The 17,819-nt window shown below is 44.3% G+C and overlaps 1 protein-coding gene across 1 annotated transcript in view; it reads right to left on the reverse strand.

Annotated features, from left to right (window-relative positions):
• LOC120050837 (striated muscle preferentially expressed protein kinase-like) overlaps positions 1-14,549 on the reverse strand; it is a 63,853-nt gene extending 49,304 nt beyond the window's left edge. Inside the window, exon 1 of the mRNA XM_038997366.1 lies at positions 14,177-14,549. Coding sequence (XP_038853294.1) covers positions 14,177-14,549 — 373 coding nt within the window. The remainder of the gene's footprint in view (positions 1-14,176) is intronic.
• Positions 14,550-17,819: the final 3,270 nt, after the last annotated feature.

Here is a 17,819-nt window from a genome sequence, read left to right on the forward strand (position 1 = left end):
ATCATGAAACAAACAGATGTTGTGAAAGGAATTAGGGAACGAGGAAAGGTGAAGAGAACACATCATCCTCCCACTGCTATCACCTGACACTACAAATCCTCCCTTCTTATTACAGGCCTCTCACTCACTCACTCACTCACTCACTCACTCACTCACTCACTCACTCACTCACTCACTCACTCACTCACTCACTCACTCACTCACTCACTCACTCACTCACTCACTCACTCACTCACTCACTCACTCACTCACTCACACACACACACACACACACACACACACACACACACAATGTATTGTTCTCTCAGATACATCTGTGTCCACCACATCCATCTAAAAATAATAACAGGGGGACCCAGATCACCTTGTAAAAACAGCCCAGAAACTAGATGGGCATTTTTTTAGATTTAGGCCAAATCTTTCACACTGCGATTGACTGCTACTTTTTTTATCGTTGTTACGTGAGACACGCTACTGTTTATATGTGTCATACACAGTGTCAATATCCAGGGGATATTACCACATGCCCATAAATCAGAGAAAGCCAACCATTCACAGACGTCGCAATAGATGAGTCTTTTTATAGCTAAAGCCTCCATTGTTCGTAATAATGTTGTTTATTTACCCATTTGGCTGTTTCTAAGTAAGTGAATGCACCCTAATTCAAAAAATACAGCCAATACTGTGTTCCTTTTCACTCAAAAGCTGCTTCAATAGCTATAAGCCTTCTCCTTCCTTCCTTCCTTCCTTCCTTCCTTCCTTCCTTCCTTCCTTCCTTCCTTCCTTCCTTCCTTCCTTCCTTCCTTCCTTCCTTCCTTCCTTCCTTCCTTCCTTCCTTCCTTCCTTCCCCTTTACCCCATCCCTCCCTCTACCTCCCTTCGTCTCCCTCCATCTCCCTCCATCTCCATAGGTTGGGCAAAACTAAACATGGCGGTGTTCGCCTTAGCAATCTCATTAGGATAAAGACCTCCTCCATTCCTGCCATTATTGAAAGAGATCGTGATACCTCACATCTCAAAATAGGGTTACTTAATGTTAGATCCCTCACTTCAAAGGCAGTCATAGTCAATGAACTAATCACTGATCATAATCTTGATGTGATTGGCCTGACTGAAACATGGCTTAAGCCTGATGAATTTACTGTGTTAAATGAGGCCTCACCTCCTGGTTACACTAGTGACCATATCCCCCGTGCATCCCGCAAAGGCGGAGGTGTTGCTAACATTTACGATAGCAAATTTCAATTTACAAAAAAAAAAATGACGTTTTCGTCTTTTGAGCTTCTAGTCATGAAATCTATGCAGCCTACTCAATCACTTTTTATAGCTACTGTTTACAGGCCTCCTGGGCCATATACAGCGTTCCTCTCTGAGTTCCCTGAATTCCTATCAGACCTTGTAGTCATAGCAGATCATATTCTAATTTTTGGTGATTTTAATATTCATATGGAGAAGTCCACAGACCCACTCCAAAAGTCTTTCGGAGCCATCATCGACTCAGTGGGTTTTGTCCAACATGTCTCTGGACCTACTCACTGCCACAGTCATACTCTGGACCTAGTTTTGTCCCATGGAATAAATGTTGTAGATCTTAATGTTTTTCCACATAATCCTGGACTATCGGACCACCATTTTATTACGTTTGCAATCGCAACAAATAATCTGCTCAGACCCCAACCAAGGAGCATCAAAAGTCGTGCTATAAATTCTCAGACAACACAAAAATTCCTTGATGCCCTTCCAGACTCCTTCTGCCTACCCAAGGACGTCAGAGGACAAAAATCAGTTAACCACCTAACTGAGGAACTCAATTTAACTTTGCGCAATACCCTAGATGCAGTTGCACCCCTAAAAACGAAAAACATTTGTCATAAGAAACTAGCTCCCTGGTATACAGAAAATACCCGAGCTTTGAAGCAAGCTTCCAGAAAATTGGAACGGAAATGGCGCCACACCAAACTGGAAGTCTTCCGACTAGCTTGGAAAGACAGTACCGTGCAGTACCGAAGAGCCCTCACTGCTGCTCGATCATCCTACTTTTCCAACTTAATCGAGGAAAATAAGAACAATCCAAAATTTATTTTTGATACTGTTGCAAAGCTAACTAAAAAGCAGCATTCCCCAAGAGAGGATGGCTTTCACTTCAGCAGTAATAAATTCATGAACTTCTTTGAGGAAAAGATCATGACCATTAGAAAGCAAATTACGGACTCCTCTTTGAATCTGCGTATTCCTCCAGGGCTTAGCTGTCCTGGATCTGCACAGCTCTGCCAGGGCCTGGGATCGGGAGAGACACTTAAGTGTTTTAGTACTATATCTCTTGACACAATGATGAAAATAATCATGGCCTCTAAACCTTCAAGCTGCATACTGGATCCTATTCCCACTAAACTACTGAAAGAGCTGCTTCCTGTGCTTGGCCCTCCTATGTTGAACATAATAAACAGCTCTCTATCCACCGGATGTGTACCAAACTCACTAAAAGTGGCAGTAATAAAGCCTCTCTTGAAAAAGCCAAACCTTGACCCGGAAAATATAAAAAACTATCGGCCTATATCGAATCTTCCATTCCTCTCAAAAATTTTAGAAAAAGCTGTTGCGCAGCAACTCACTGCCTTCCTGAAGACAAACAATGTATACGAAATGCTTCAGTCTGGTTTTAGACCCCATCATAGCACTGAGACTGCACTTGTGAAGGTGGTAAATTACCTTTTAATGGCGTCAGACCGAGGCTCTGCATCTGTCCTCGTGCTACTAGACCTTAGTGCTGCCTTTGACACCATCGATCACCACATTCTTTTGGAGAGACTGGAAACCCAAATTGGTCTACACGGACAAGTTCTGGCCTGGTTTAGATCTTACCTGTCGGAAAGATATCAGTTTGTCTCTGTGAATGGTTTGTCCTCTGACAAATCAACTGTACATTTCGGTGTTCCTCAAGGTTCCGTTTTAGGACCACTATTGTTTTCACTATATATTTTACCTCTTGGGGAAGTTATTCGAAAACATAATGTTAACTTTCACTGTTTCAAGGACAGCTTTTTTCCATCTACGTAACATTGCAAAAATCAGAAATGTTCTGTCCAAAAATGATGCAGAAAAATTAATCCATGCATTTGTTACTTCTAGGTTAGACTACTGCAATGCTCTACTTTCCGGCTACCCAGATAAAGCACTAAATAAACTTCAGTTAGTGCTAAATACGGCTGCTAGAATCCTGACTAGAACCAAGAAATTTGATCATATTACTCCAGTGCTAGCTTCCCTACACTGGCTTCCTGTTAAGGCAAGGGCTGATTTCAAGGTTTTACTGTTAACCTATAAAGCGTTACATGGGCTTGCTCCTACCTATCTTTCCGAGTTGGTCCTGCCGTACATACCTATACGTACGCTACGGTCACAAGACGCAGGCCTCCTAATTGTCCCTAGAATTTCTAAGCAAACAGCGGGAGGCAGGGCTTTCTCCTATAGATCTCCATTTTTATGGAACGGTCTGCCTACCCATGTGAGAGACGCAGACTCGGTCTCAACCTTTAAGTCTTTACTGAAGACTTATCTCTTCAGTAGGTCATATGATTGAGTGTAGTCTGGCCCAGGAGTGTGAAGGTGAACGGAAAGGCTCTGGAGCAACGAACCGCCCTTGCTGTCTCTGCCTGGCCGGTTCCCCTCTCTCCACTGGGATTCTCTGCCTCTAACCCTATTACAGGGGCTGAGTCACTGGCTTACTGGTGCTCTTTCATGCCGTCCCTAGGAGGGGTGCGTCACTTGAGTGGGTTGAGTTACTGACGTGATCTTCCTGTCTGGGTTGGCGCCCCCCCTTGGTTTGTGCTGTGGTGGAGATCTTTGTGGGCTATACTCGGCCTTGTCTCAGGATTGTAAGTTGGTGGTTGAAGATATCCCTCTAGTGGTGCGGGGGCTGTGCTTTGGCAAAGTGGGTGGGGTTATATCCTTCCTGTTTGGCCCTGTCCGGGGGTATCATCGGATGGGGCCACAGTGTCTCCTGACCCCTCCTGTCTCAGCCTCCAGTATTTATGCTGCAGTAGTTTATGTGTCGGGGGGCTAGGGTCAGTTGGTTATACCTGGAGTACTTCTCCTGTCTTATCCAGTGTCCTGTGTGAATTTAAGTATGCTCTCTCTAATTCTCTCGTTCTCTCTTTCTTTCTCTCTCTCTGAGAACCTGAGCCCTAGGACCATACGTCACGGCAAACCGGGCATGATGACTCCTTGCTGTCCCCAGTCCACCTGGCCTTGCTGCTGTTCCAGTTTCAACTGCTCTGCCTGCGGTTATGGAACCCCTACCTGTCCCAGACCTGCTGCTTTCAACTCTTAATGATCGGCTATGAAAAGCCAACTGACTTTTATTCCTGATTATTATTTGACCATGCTTGTCATTTATGAACATTTTGAAAATCTTGGCTCTCTCTAATTCTCTCCTTCTCTCTTTCTTTCTCTCTCTCGGAGGACCTGAGCCCTAGGACCATACGTCAGGACTACCGGGCATGATGACTCCTTGCTGTCCCCAGTCCGCCTGGCCTTGCTGCTATTCCAGTTTCAACTGTTCTGCCTGCGGTTACGGAACCCCTACCTGTCCCAGACCTGCTGTTTTCAACTCTTAATGATCGGCTATGAAAAGCCAACTGACATTTATTCCTGATTATTATTTGACCATGCTTGTCATTTATGAACATTTTGAAAATCTTGGCTCTCTCTAATTCTCTCCTTCTCTCTTTCTTTCTCTCTCTCGGAGGACCTGAGCCCTAGGACCATACGTCAGGACTACCGGGCATGATGACTCCTTGCTGTCCCCAGTCCACCTGGCCTTGCTGCTATTCCAGTTTCAACTGTTCTGCCTGCGGTTATGGAACCGCCACCTGTCCCAGACCTGCTGTTTTCAACTCTTAATGATCGGCTATGAAAAGCCAACTGAAAATTATTCATGATTATTATTTGACCATGCTTGTCACTTATGAACATTTTGAACATCTTGGCATAGTTCTGTTATAATCTCCACCCGGCACAGCCAGAAGAGGACTGGCCACCCCTCATAGCCTGGTTCCTCTCTAGGTTTCTTCCTAGGTTTTGGCCTTTCTAGGGAGTTTTTCCTAGCCACCGTGCTTCTACACCTGCATTGCTTGCTGTTTGGGGTTTTAGGCTGGGTTTCTGTACAGCACTTCGAGATATTAGCTGATGTACGAAGGGCTATATAAATACATTTGATTTGATTTGATTTGATCCCTCTTCATCCCTGCCCCATCACCTCACCCCATGCATCTCCAGAAAGAAGGGATTTTCTCTGGCTGTGAGTAATCAATAACAAGGGTCTCTGTGCGATACAGGATACACCACGATAGTCACAATTCACTCGACCGGGATCAATATGTCCCCGGACCAATCATAACACTGCCTTCTATTACAGCAGTCCAATGAAAATCCAAGAAGCAGGTGTCAAAGCTACAATACGTTGTCAGACAAATGACCTAAGGGGGATTCAGTTATATCACCGTAAGTCACCATAGTAACACAATGGGCGTATCTTTTATAGTCCAAAGAAGCTTCCTCTCCTCTCTTTCTTCCCCATCATCAGTTACATGAAAATAAATGAAAACAACATGACTTCCATGCAGATATCAATTAGCTGATACAATACAGTAGCCAGCATACCATTTACTCTACTTGAATGAGCTTACAACAATGTGAAACAGAGCAGACTTCACGGAAGCCCATTGATTTTGTGACAGAGGGGGGTTTCAGTGGCGCAGCTCTGATGAACTCTCTGCAGGCCCACAAGTCTATCAGAGACATTTATCTGGCATTAGCTCCCTGAGGTAGAAAACAGACCCCGCTGTGGGTGCATCTTAATCGAGTTGTTTTTTTATACATGAGTCACTTTGCGCTACAGGTCCAACCACAGGACACGGTCAATCCCAACAGAGGAACCCAGAGCCTTCTCCAAAACCTGTTAGTCACAACCCATATCTAGGCGTTTGCTGGGGAAGACAAGGTCATCATTCCTCTTGCCCAGAGGTTTCCCCGGGTCTACATGTTCGTTTCCGGTTTCCCTGTCTAGTTAGAGGAAACGTACTACCGGGCACAGACATCAGTTCAACGTCTTTCGATTTACATTTGGTTAAGTTGTCAACTAACATGAATTCAACATGAAATCAACCAAAAATATCACCCTGTCATTGGATTTAGGTTGTAGGTTTGGTGAAAAAAAGACAAAATTCCTTTAGGTTGATGACTTTTTGCAAATCCAATCAGTTTTCCACATTGATTCAACATTATCACGTTTCATTTTAGGGTTGAAATGACATGGAAACAACGTTGATTCAACCAGTTTTTGCCCAGTGGGTTTGTACATTCTACTACTGTAATAGCCTTTTAATAGAACAGAAGCCATTCCTTTGTTGTAAACGTAGCTCAGAGTCAGACCCTGTGGAGATACAGAGTGGTGTAGAGGTCCAGGCCCAGGTGACAGACACAGTGGGCATGTCTGTACTGACTGCTGATGACCACACAGAAATCTGATCCTATCACCTAATCCTGGCCCCCTCCAGGCCTCAGACCATGGGACTGACGCCTAACTAGAGAGAAGGAACATAAACAGGACCAGCGCCAGGCCAAACACGGAGGCGCCTCATCTCATGATCTGGGGTGAAATTTCCCCTTGGTACAGATCTAGGATCATCTTTCCTCACCTGACAAAATAGGTCAGTTCCCTTAATATGGCCAGTGGTGGAAAAAGTACCCAATTGTCATACTTGAGTAAAAGTATAGATACCTTAATTAATAGAAAGTTACTCAAGTAAAAGTGAAAGTCACCCAGTAAAATTCTACTTCAGTAAAAGTCTAAAAGTATTTAGTTTTAAAAATGCTTAAGTATCAAAAGTAAATGTAATTGCTAAAATACACTTAAGTGTCAAAAGTAGAAGTAAAAGTATAAATAATTCTTTATATTATTCTTTAATATTAAGCAAAGCAGACAGCTCCATTTTCTTGTTTTTAAAATTACGGATAGCCAGGGGCACACTCCAACACTTAGACTTTATTAGCAAAAGATGCTGTTGTGTTTAGTGAGTCCACCAGACCAGAGGTAGTAGGGATGACCACGTGTTCTATTGATAAGTGCGTGAATTTCAAAATGTTCCTGTCCTGCTAAGCATTCAAAATGTAATACATTGTGGTCCGTGACTATGCACTGTGAATCATTCTGGTAATGTAATGGGATTTCACATCACACAGATGCCTCTTGCTAGTTTATCTCATTCTCTAGGTCTGGTCTGTGTTAGTCACAGGACTGGATAGTAGACTGGGGTGATAAAGAGAGGAGAGAGAGGGGGCAGAGACAGACTGAGAGAAGGAGAGAAAGAGAGAGGGGGGGCAGAGAGAGACTGAGAGAGATACTATGAGATACTCTATGCCTACAGTATGGACTAAAATTAGGAGGTACTGTATCTACCATGTGACCAGACAGACAGGCAGTCGGGCTGACAGACATACAGACAACTGGGGGGGGGGGCGACCCTCACTGGTGGGAGATAATGTATTTACAACTGCAACCCACAGCCAGCTGAGTCTTTGAAGTATTGCAATATTATCATTTGAAACAATGTACTCCCTAGTAGTTGCTGTACATAGTACAGTCATTTTATGGATGCAATGCCCAGTAATTTTTCTCAGCGTCTGTTAATAGTTGACAGCCTAGAAAAAGAGACTATCCTCAGAGGCAGTGCGTGTCTAGTTATCATCATCGGGGGATGCTGTGAATAGCCTGCTCATTAGATGAGTATTATTGGTTTGCACTGGAAGCCTGTCAGCCAGCCAACACCTGTTAGGTTTGAAACATCCTGGTCCCCAACTAGAATCAGAAGAATAGGTCAGTGGCGTTGTACAATTCAATATTCTATAAGGAGGTAATGGAAGAGAATGAACAGTAGACAATAGGAGTCTGATGAGGTCTTCTGTGTCTGTTGTGACCTCATCATGGTCCAGTTCATTTTTACTTCAGACTTCGTCCCAGTAAGCACAATAACATCAGATTGTCATAAGATAACAGATAGCTGAACAGTAAGAAAGAACCTACTCAAGAGCCCAGACACTTGCCACCTTTTCCGAGTGGTTGGTTAGAAAGAGTTCTAACACTCACCTTTGGGTTTCTTTCTCCTGGGGCCGGTCACACCGTCCCTCACACTTCTCAAAGCCTTCCGAGCATCCAGATACTCCTTCTTTAGCATGGCTCCAGTTGATATCTCTCTCACTCTCTTATTCTTTTAACACTGGGCCTCTCAGATGTGTAATCCTCGTTAATCAAACGTCCGTCTTCTTGTCGAACTCTCAAATCACCATCAAATCACAATCTAAGCCCATTCCTCTACACTTGACAGTTCTTCCTGGTTTTACCCTCAAATCCTGACCTTAGTGAGGTAAGGATGACTTATTTCAAAATGGCCACTTCTCCTTAGTTGGAATGTGTATCCCAATCCCATGGAGGCAAGGGTGAATATGAGATCCTTAAAATGGCTTCTCCTCCCAGACTCCTAGATGTCCTGTCTACTTCATGGCCAGGGTGAAGACATATTCCTTAAGATGGCTGCCTCAATGCACCTGATGGTTCCCTCTGCCTCGCTCAGGCCCTCTCTCTCTCTCTCTCTCTCTCTCTCCCCCGTTCCCCCTTACTCCAACACAACAACACCAAGCCCGGTGGTCTATTTCGAGTGGGCTATTGTACACCCCTGTTACCCCTGCTCTGTACCCTTACAGTGGACCTGCCCTCCTGTAATAAGGAGATTACAGACAGGGCTGAAACAACCTTTACTGTCCTGTCTGACTCTCTGCTTGGACTGAGAAACCCCCTACTAGTGACAGACTGAAGAAGGCTTCCTGTGATCCTGTGATGCACTGAAACAGAATCTGAACTCATTAAAGAACAGAGAAAGTTTGAACACAACTGATTACTGTTTTGACAGCCAATGAACATGGCAAAGATATTGTTGTCAGCCATGAATAACTTCAACAAGCTGCTTTAAAGCTGGAATCCTTAATGGTAAAACTGCTACATCTGTTGAGTCTTGAAAACCCGTCCTTAGGCAACACAGTGACTAGGTTTCAATGATGGACTCTTTTGGCGTAAAGGAAGTACTGCCTACGTCGATAAAGAAAAAAAATCTGGGGACTTAAATCACAAGCCAGACATGCCAGAACATCGCAACTTAAAACCAACGTTTGCAGGCAAAACCTTTGCAGTGGTTTTAGTGAAGGTTGAAGGTGATCTCCGTATTGCTAGCTACTATTTTGTATTTTATTTAAGCTGATAAAGTATTGATGTAGGCAGTGAGGTAGTTCCTCTTTGCCAAAACAGTCCATCATTGAAACCAGACTCTAGTCACTGTGTTGCCCAGCAAACACAGTGACCAGCAAACAACAAACACAGTAACAGCAAACAACAAACACTGTTTTTTCCCCTCTGATATCATCGCACTTGCGATAGAACAGCAGAATATGCACTGTCGTTGTTTTTTCAATGCTGCCGAACACGCCTCCACCTCTGTTCAGTCATCAAAACAATAACTATAACAAAGGCTCTGGGCAGTGGTGTAAAGTACTTAAGTAAAAATACTTTAAGGTACTACGTAAGTTGTTTTTTAGGGTATCTGTACTTTACTATATTTATTTACTTTTACTCCACTACATTCCTAAAGAAAATAATGTACTTTTTACTCCATACGTTTTACCTGACACACAAAAGTACTCGTGTCATTTTGAATGCTTAGCAGGACTGGAAAATTCACACACTTATCAAGAGAACATCCCTGGTCATCCCTACTGCCTCTGATCTGACGGACTCACTAAACACAAATGCTTCGTTTGTAAATGATGTCTGAGTGTTGGAGTGTGCCCCTGGCTATCCATAAATTAAAAAATCAAGAAAATCATGCTGTCTGGTTTGCTTAATATAAGGAATTTTAAATGACGTATACTTTCACTTTTACTTTTGATACTTAAGTATATTTTAGCAATTACATTGACTTTTGATACTTAAGAATATTTAAAACCAAATACTCTTAGAATTTTACTGAAGTAGTATTTTACTGGGTCACTTTTACTTTTACTTGAGTCATTTTCTATTAATATTAAGATATCTTTACTTTTACTCAAGTATGACAATTTGGGTACTTTTTCCAACCCTGGCTCTGAGGGAGAACATTGTCTCTGTTTCCCCTAAAGCCGATTCGATCTTTAAGTAACTATAAAAAGTAGAGGTGAACTTTTGAATGACGGACCAAAATCAGAGTCAATTTGACAGGCTAAAAACACATGTACAGAGTGTGGTGGTGGACTACATTACATTCTAAATCTGAACAGGATTGTTCTACTATGTCTGACGTCACTAAATCGGTCTCCTGCTTGAGAATATCAGATGTTAGACACGTAGACCAAATGCTGGAGTGCATATATACCCACCGACAGTGTGAGTCTAAGACATGGGTCTATAACTGCACAGTAAATATATTCTGAGGGTGGGAATCCACCCTGTCAACTTGTCACGGGGTCGTTAAATTACAGTAGAGTTCTGGTTAGCATAGCATAGCTAGCCACACTGAAACTCCCTAGATCCACAAGGACACTGGAGTGGACAGTCACGATATTTGGCATAACAAACTGTAGTTATGGAATATGGGCCAGAGGCGTGGGAGGATCAAGTTCATGTCCTCCCAAGCATGGGAGTATCCATGTACTGTTGCATTCTGGTTTCCTTCCCAGAATAACAAAATGGCAGAGGTTTGAGAGGCCAGTATAAGAGCATGCATGTTTGGTAACTTGAAGGGGGTTTATATAAGGCATTCATAACACCTTTATGGATGTTTCATGTAGTCTAAATACCATGTCAGCTAAAATGTCAGCTAAAATACCAGTTACTTGGATAGCGCTCAGAGAAACATGATGTAACCATTGGGGTAGTTTACACCATTAAACATCTATCGTGGACATATGAAACTGACAGATTCTCGTGGACAGATGAAACGTTGAGGATCTGTCAAGGCTCACGTATAATTATGTGATTACAGGCAACAATAGTTTCTGGTTTGGTCTTTCGTTATTGATTTTTGGACCAATCAGTATGGGGAGAAGGCGGTGCTTAAGCTGTTACAGTGATTTTCAAGCCTGTGTGTGGATGATATACAGTTTCCACTAGATTCCACAGCCACAAAGTAAAAATTGTCTGTATCGTAAAAATGCATGAAAACAAAATCTGCCCGTGATAAACACTGGTGAAATTAGAGGAAAGGAGGGGTTTGGTTGAGAGTTTCTGTTTGCGAGGGAGGAGACTTCACTTCCTTCCGTTGCGTAAGGGTAACCATACCTGTTAACAGCATTCCCCCCAGAAGTAAAACAGCAAATTACAGATTTTCGCAAGCGGATTTTACTTCTGGGTAACCAAGATTATAAGAGTTGTAAAATCATTGAATGTGTGAGGGGGTTACGTTTACAGACTGACCTCATGTCAAGTCATTGAAGTGATTCAGTGGTCAAAGCGTAAACACTACTAAGCCAAATATGATGTGTCAAAAAGTATCACAGTCACAGACTGGTAGCTTGTTGTGGCATGGTCAGTACTGACATATGGTGCTTTTTGACTTCTTAAAGGGCCAGCCTCAAAAGATACCTACATGTGATGCATCTAGTATTTTCTACATGCATCTATTACCAGAAAAAACACACACACACTTCCTCTATCCTTTTATACATCTATATCTCCCACTCCCTCAACCCTCCCTCCCTCCCTCTTTCATCATGATGACTGTGATTGAGTGTGACTGTCCATAGTCTCAGCCCCACTGAGGCACTGTGGTGTTGCTATAATTACTTGTGATGTGTACTGGTGCAATAGGAGAGCCCGATGGCATCCACACATCTCTGGAACATGAACCTCCTGGCACATACCATGCCACAAATAAGAGAGGAGGGGATAGAGGGAATGGAGGAGGCAGAGAACCACACAGGGGTCTGGGGGCAGGGAAAGAGAAAGAGGGAGAGAGAGAGAGTAAAAGAGAGAGAGAGAGAGAGAGAGAGAGAGAGAGAGAGAGAGAGAGAGAGAGAGAGAGAGAGAGAGAGAGAGAGAGAGAGAGAGAGAGAGGGGGGGGTGAAAAGAAGGGCAGAGAAAGGGGAGATAGAGTGTCTGAGAAGAGGCTTATTGGTCATGGTGCATGGTCATGGTGGGAGATAGATGGTCACATGCAGGTTGAATATCACCAGGAGGAGGGATAGACATAGAGACCCACCAGGAGGAGAGAGACACAGAGACCCACCAGGAGGAGAGATAGACATAGAGACCCACCAGGAGGGAGAGAGACACAGACATGACAAGAGAGGGGTAGAAGGTTCTAGGCAGAGACTCAAGAATAAGACCAAGATGTCAACAGGAGAGGGGAGAGAGGGGAGGAGAAAACAAGAGGGTGTGATGGATGAGGAGAGAGGGGGAGACGGCTGAGGAGAGGGGGAGAAGGCTGAGGAGCGAGGGGGAGAGGGCTGAGGAGAGAGGGGGAGAGGGGAGAGGAGAGAGGACTGAGGAGAAAGGGGGAGAAGAGTGGAGTGAAAGGGAGAGAAGGTATGGGGGAAGAAAGTGATAAGCAGAGATTGTCTGGCGAAGGCCAAAGACGTCCCCAGGAAAGGGAGAGAGGGGAGAGGGGAGAGGAGTATGGAGGAAAGGAAGGGCAGTGATTGCAGAGCAAGAGGGAGATCAAGAGAGAGAGGTGGGAAGAATGAGAACCGATAAAAGGGCAAGGAAATAGATGAGTAGAGAGGGGGGAGGGAGTGAGAGCTGAAGGGGAGTATAAAGAAGATGAGATGAGAGGGGAGTGAGTTAGAGTTCCTCGTCTAGCCACTCAAAAAGGCCGATCCATCTCTCTCAGGCTTCAGCTGACTGTCTGTTACAGTGAATTTATGCCGTCAGAACTCCCACCCTCAGCAAAGGAGCCCTCCAAAGCATTCTAATTATAGCTAGTATCTTATGAAACAAGGGGATCAGGGCAATGCTTTCGGCTTCACCAGGCACAAAGTACAAAAAGTGTCCTTCGTCGTATCGTCTTCCCTTTAATAGCGTTCTCACCGTAAGATTCTGTCCTGCGTCCCAAAATGGATTCCTATGTCCTTAATTGGGGAGGACGGGCTCGTGGTAATGGCTGGAGCGGAATAGGTGGAATGGTATCAAATACATCAAACACATGGTTTCCATGCCATTCAATGTACTCTGTTCCAGCCATTATTATGAGCCGTCGTTTCTCGGCAGCCTCCACTGCCACTATATAGGGAGTAGAGTGCAATTTGGGACACAGACAGACAATGTGTTGGATGGCTTTGGGTTGTGGGACACTACATGTGGAGCTCCAGTTACAACTGTTCATTCTCTCATGTGATGTGGTCCAGACTAATGACATGGCCTTTACTGACTGGTGAGCCACATAGCATTTGTCTGATTCCTTTATTAGATTTATTAAAGGGACCGCTCTGCAAGCCCAAATGTGATACTGTAAATACACAAATAAATACACAAACATCTATTTACAGTCATTCAAGTGGAGTAATCTCTCTCTCTCTCTACATCTCTCCATCTCTCAGTTACACCCTGGACAAAATGGCCGCCATATCACTTCAGTTTGCTCCAAACTGCAAAAACAACAACAATCATCCAACCAGGGGGTCAGAAGGTGAAGGGTTCAACTGCTAAAAGATCACAGCGACGGATGACATTGGGGGTCACACCAGCCCCACCCTAAACCGCTACGCCTCAATTTAGACTGAGGATCCAAATTTAACCTCACCCCTCTCAAGACAAGTGTTGCTAGCTGACGGGTTCTACAGTAGAAGTCGTTTTGAAAGAGCGGGGTTGAAGTACTTTTGAAAGAGCAAGGGTTTTCTAGAGTGGAATGGACAGCTATTTGAGATGGAATTAAATAAATATACCACCTGCAAACCTGTTGGGTACATTGTTGTTGGCTTTTGTAAAGATTGGTCCTTTGCTTACCGAGCACCTTTTAAAAAGTAGATGGATAACAGATGTTCCCCTGCATGCTTCCCTTGTAGACTTACACAATGTTTTGTGAGGGTTGTCCCCGTGTTTCAATACTTAGCAAACACAGATGAATCATAATGTTGTCCCAATGTTCCCCCAACGTTACCTTCTCCCAGGTCCATAACGGCAAGCAGGGCGCTGCTCTGAGCCTCCCCCAGGCAGTTGCTGGCCACGCAGGTATAGAGACCAGCATCACTGGCCTTGCAATCCCTGATCCACAGACCCCCAACATCCTTCTCCCCAGGCGGGGCCAGGAGATCATTGTTACGGTACCAAAACAGAGAGGGGGCAGGTTGACCCCCCACAGACACCCTCAGGCGGATATCACACCCTGTCCCCACTGCAGCCTTGCGGAGCTTGCGCACGAACACCGGCGGGGTTCGACCTGGGTCCCCTGTGTCCGGAACTACCTGGTCCTGGGAAACTTTGGCCCTTTTGGAGGGGATACCAGGACTGAGGTGTGTGCCGCCTTCCGCCATTTTCTTTGGGTTGGTGCTCATGGTTCTGAACACTTCATGTTCAACAAGTGACAGCCTTTTAGATATGGGTTGCAGTTACTGAGTGTACGGAACAATCCTTATGAAATCATCCATTGGTACTTCTATTCCTTGGTTGGTCAGAGGTAGCTCTCAGCATTCCAATTTGATCTGGAGTCTGTGGTTACATAGATATACAGTAAGTTACTGTCACAAATGAAATGAACATGCAGCTGCAACGATGCAGTCCACTTATGGAGATGCAAATAAAACACAGAAGGTAACCAATTAACTTATCATCATAAAGTTACCCCAAATCCCTCAATAAATATCATGCCAGTGAAGGGACAACATGCCTTTAACCCAATTATGAACCCCTGATAATGAACTTACCTCGTCACCTCCCAGAAAAATATGCAATCCATTTTTTTCACATCCTCGCAAAGTCCAGTTAAGGTAACAAGATCTGGGAAGCCAAATATTTCATCTGGAACAAATTAAAGTGTCCTCTCTCTGCCTGTCCTGCTGTCCACTGGAGCCCCTGGTGTAAGTCCACCTGGATCATCTAGACTTAGCCGCCACCGCTACAGCCCTTTGAAGGGGGTCTGGGGCTCTGCTTACACCCCACCGAAGAGTGGAGAGAGAGAGAGAGAGATCTGACCTATGGAGGCTCCAGTGTCACCACTATCCAAACTGGCTCTACTTGGACTCAAGGAGAGTGGCTCTAGTGCACCCACACTACTCTTTTTTTCTTGTCAGGAGTTAAGCTCCCTCTCTCTCCCTCGCTCCCTCGCTCTCCCTCGCTCCCTCTCGCTCCCTCGCTCCCTGTCTCTCCCTCGCTCCCTGTCTCTCCCTCCCTCGCTCCCTCTCTTTCCCCCGCTCCCTGTGGTTGAGTCTCCTGGTAGGTGACGGGCAAGTGCCCCCAGCCTTGAAGTGACAGCTGCATCCTGGATAGGTCACATTTTTTGGGGAGCCCATGTGCCCCTGCCTCTGCCTCTCTCACACACACAAACCAAGCTTGTGTGTGTGTGTGTGTGTGTGTGTGTGTGTGTGTGTGTGTGTGCGTGTGCGTGTGCGCGTGCGCGTGCGTGCGTGCGTGCGTGCGTGCGTGCGTGCGTGCGTGCGTGCGTGCGTGCGTGCGTGCGTGCGTGCGCACATACTAACATACTAACAACTACTGGTAGCTCACATGTATACTAACAACTACTGGTAGTTCACATGCATACTAACAACTACTGGCAGCTCACATGTATACTAACAACTACTGGTAGTTCACATGCATACTAACAACTACTGGCAGCTCACATGCATACTAACAACTACTGGTAGTTCACATGCATACTAACAACTACTGGCAGCTCACATGCATACTAACAACTACTGGTAGTTCACATGCATACTAACAACTACTGGCAGCTCACATGCATACTAACAACTACTGGTAGTTCACATGCATACTAACAACTACTGGTAGCTCACATGTATACTAACAACTACTAGTAGCTCACAAGGAAATAAAACCATACTTCTCTAACTCTGTTAAAATGTTTTTAATCTCACAATCTTGTGTTTTTGTTTTGCATTAGGTTGCATCATATTAGATTATTAATTGGTAATTTATAACCTCATACTCATTGACAGCTTGTCATTATGACTAACTCTGAGTCACAGCAGTAGGAGGAGAACCATGTGGGCTGGTACGGGATGAATAAACCCCATCTACAGCTCCTCTGTCTGTCTGGTCACCATGGAAACAGACTATATAGTGCCGTGGACTTGGACCACAGTCATATATTTAGAGAGTACATCGCTCTGACTTGGGCAAAGACCATCCTCTGGTCTAGGCCTCAAGCAGAGCATGGACCAAATGGTGATGTGTGCAAGGAGGATACGTATTGCTAATAAACAATACAGTGTCTGTCTGTCTGTCTGTCTGTCTGTCTGTCTGTCTAGCTTACCAATTATAGTCTTCACACCAACGTGCAGTGTTGGGAAAATATTCATCATGTTGAATTATGTGCATCCAACACTTTGTTTAAAGGTTACAAATTTATCATATTGATAAAAGAACGCCAGTTCCGATTATTTGAAGCAGCTTTGGATAGAAAACGCGCCATTTAGGATGCACCTGCGGTGATGATGGGAGCGCATCTGGTGTTTATTTTCAGGCAAAAGTCGCATGGCAACAGAGTTTATCCATCAATCACACGAACTTGGACAGACCGCTCCCTGCTAACTGGCCAACAGTTGGGTAAAACATTTTTAGGTTTTGAACTATGTATTTTATGAAAGTCGGGTTTTGCGGAGGTTTAATTAGGCCTATAACTTTGCCGGTTGAAGCGGTTGGCCTTAAAGTCAAAACGTGTGCAAAAATGTATCCTCTAATTTTATTGCCTAAACTTTCTTTCATTTATTGTCTGAATTTCGCTGATACCTTTGTATAAACTATACTGTAACAGTAGTCCTGTGCCTGACCTACATTTATTGTATATTTTCGTATAAAACAATTGTTTATTTATGACAAGAAATAAGTTGCGCGCTACTATGGAAATTGGGCTCCTCCATGCGCTCCTTTATTACGGCGTTTCGTTCGTAATAAACGCGCCAACAAACGTAGAATTGGAACTAAAACTTTTAGTTTGCTTATGGACGAAAGCTGGAATAGCTGTTTTAAATCGGCAAATCATCTTCATCCAAAACGTTGAATCAAATCTTCATATCTGGGGATAATTTGGATAACTGAGGCTACTTAATTTTTAAAAAGTGTATTGAACATTTTACTGTTAAAATTAACTGATCTGGGACTTGGACATTTTTTTGAATGCAAAGTCAACTGCTTATAAAGTAAAAACACAATTTCCCCACTTTCAGGTATGGATAGCATTCAACCTCTGTCTCCATAGTGACAGTTCAAGTCTCCAACATTTCAAGTCTTTGGTCTCCAGGGAAACCACCCAGCCACAGCTCCATCTAAAGCCTCCAAAGTCAAAGTCAAACCTCGGAAAGTGCTAAAACTGCTAATTTACGCCGCCCTTCAAAACCCAAAAAGGCTCAAGTCCTCTGGGAGTCCATCCTGTTTCTGTAAGAAAACAACCCTGTACTGTCAACAGAATGATCCCGAGGATGGTTGGTAGTCCAGATTCACAGAGCCCAGGCCCATCCCAGAGTGCTGTGCAGCAGCTGGGCGACAGTGCCAGTCATGCAGAGACCCCAAAGCTCAAGAAGCCCAAATGGGTCATGAGGATCAGCGCCTTCAAGGACCCTGATACCCTC

Source organism: Salvelinus namaycush, chromosome 7, assembly GCF_016432855.1.
Source record: "Salvelinus namaycush isolate Seneca chromosome 7, SaNama_1.0, whole genome shotgun sequence".
NCBI lineage: Eukaryota > Metazoa > Chordata > Actinopteri > Salmoniformes > Salmonidae > Salvelinus > Salvelinus namaycush.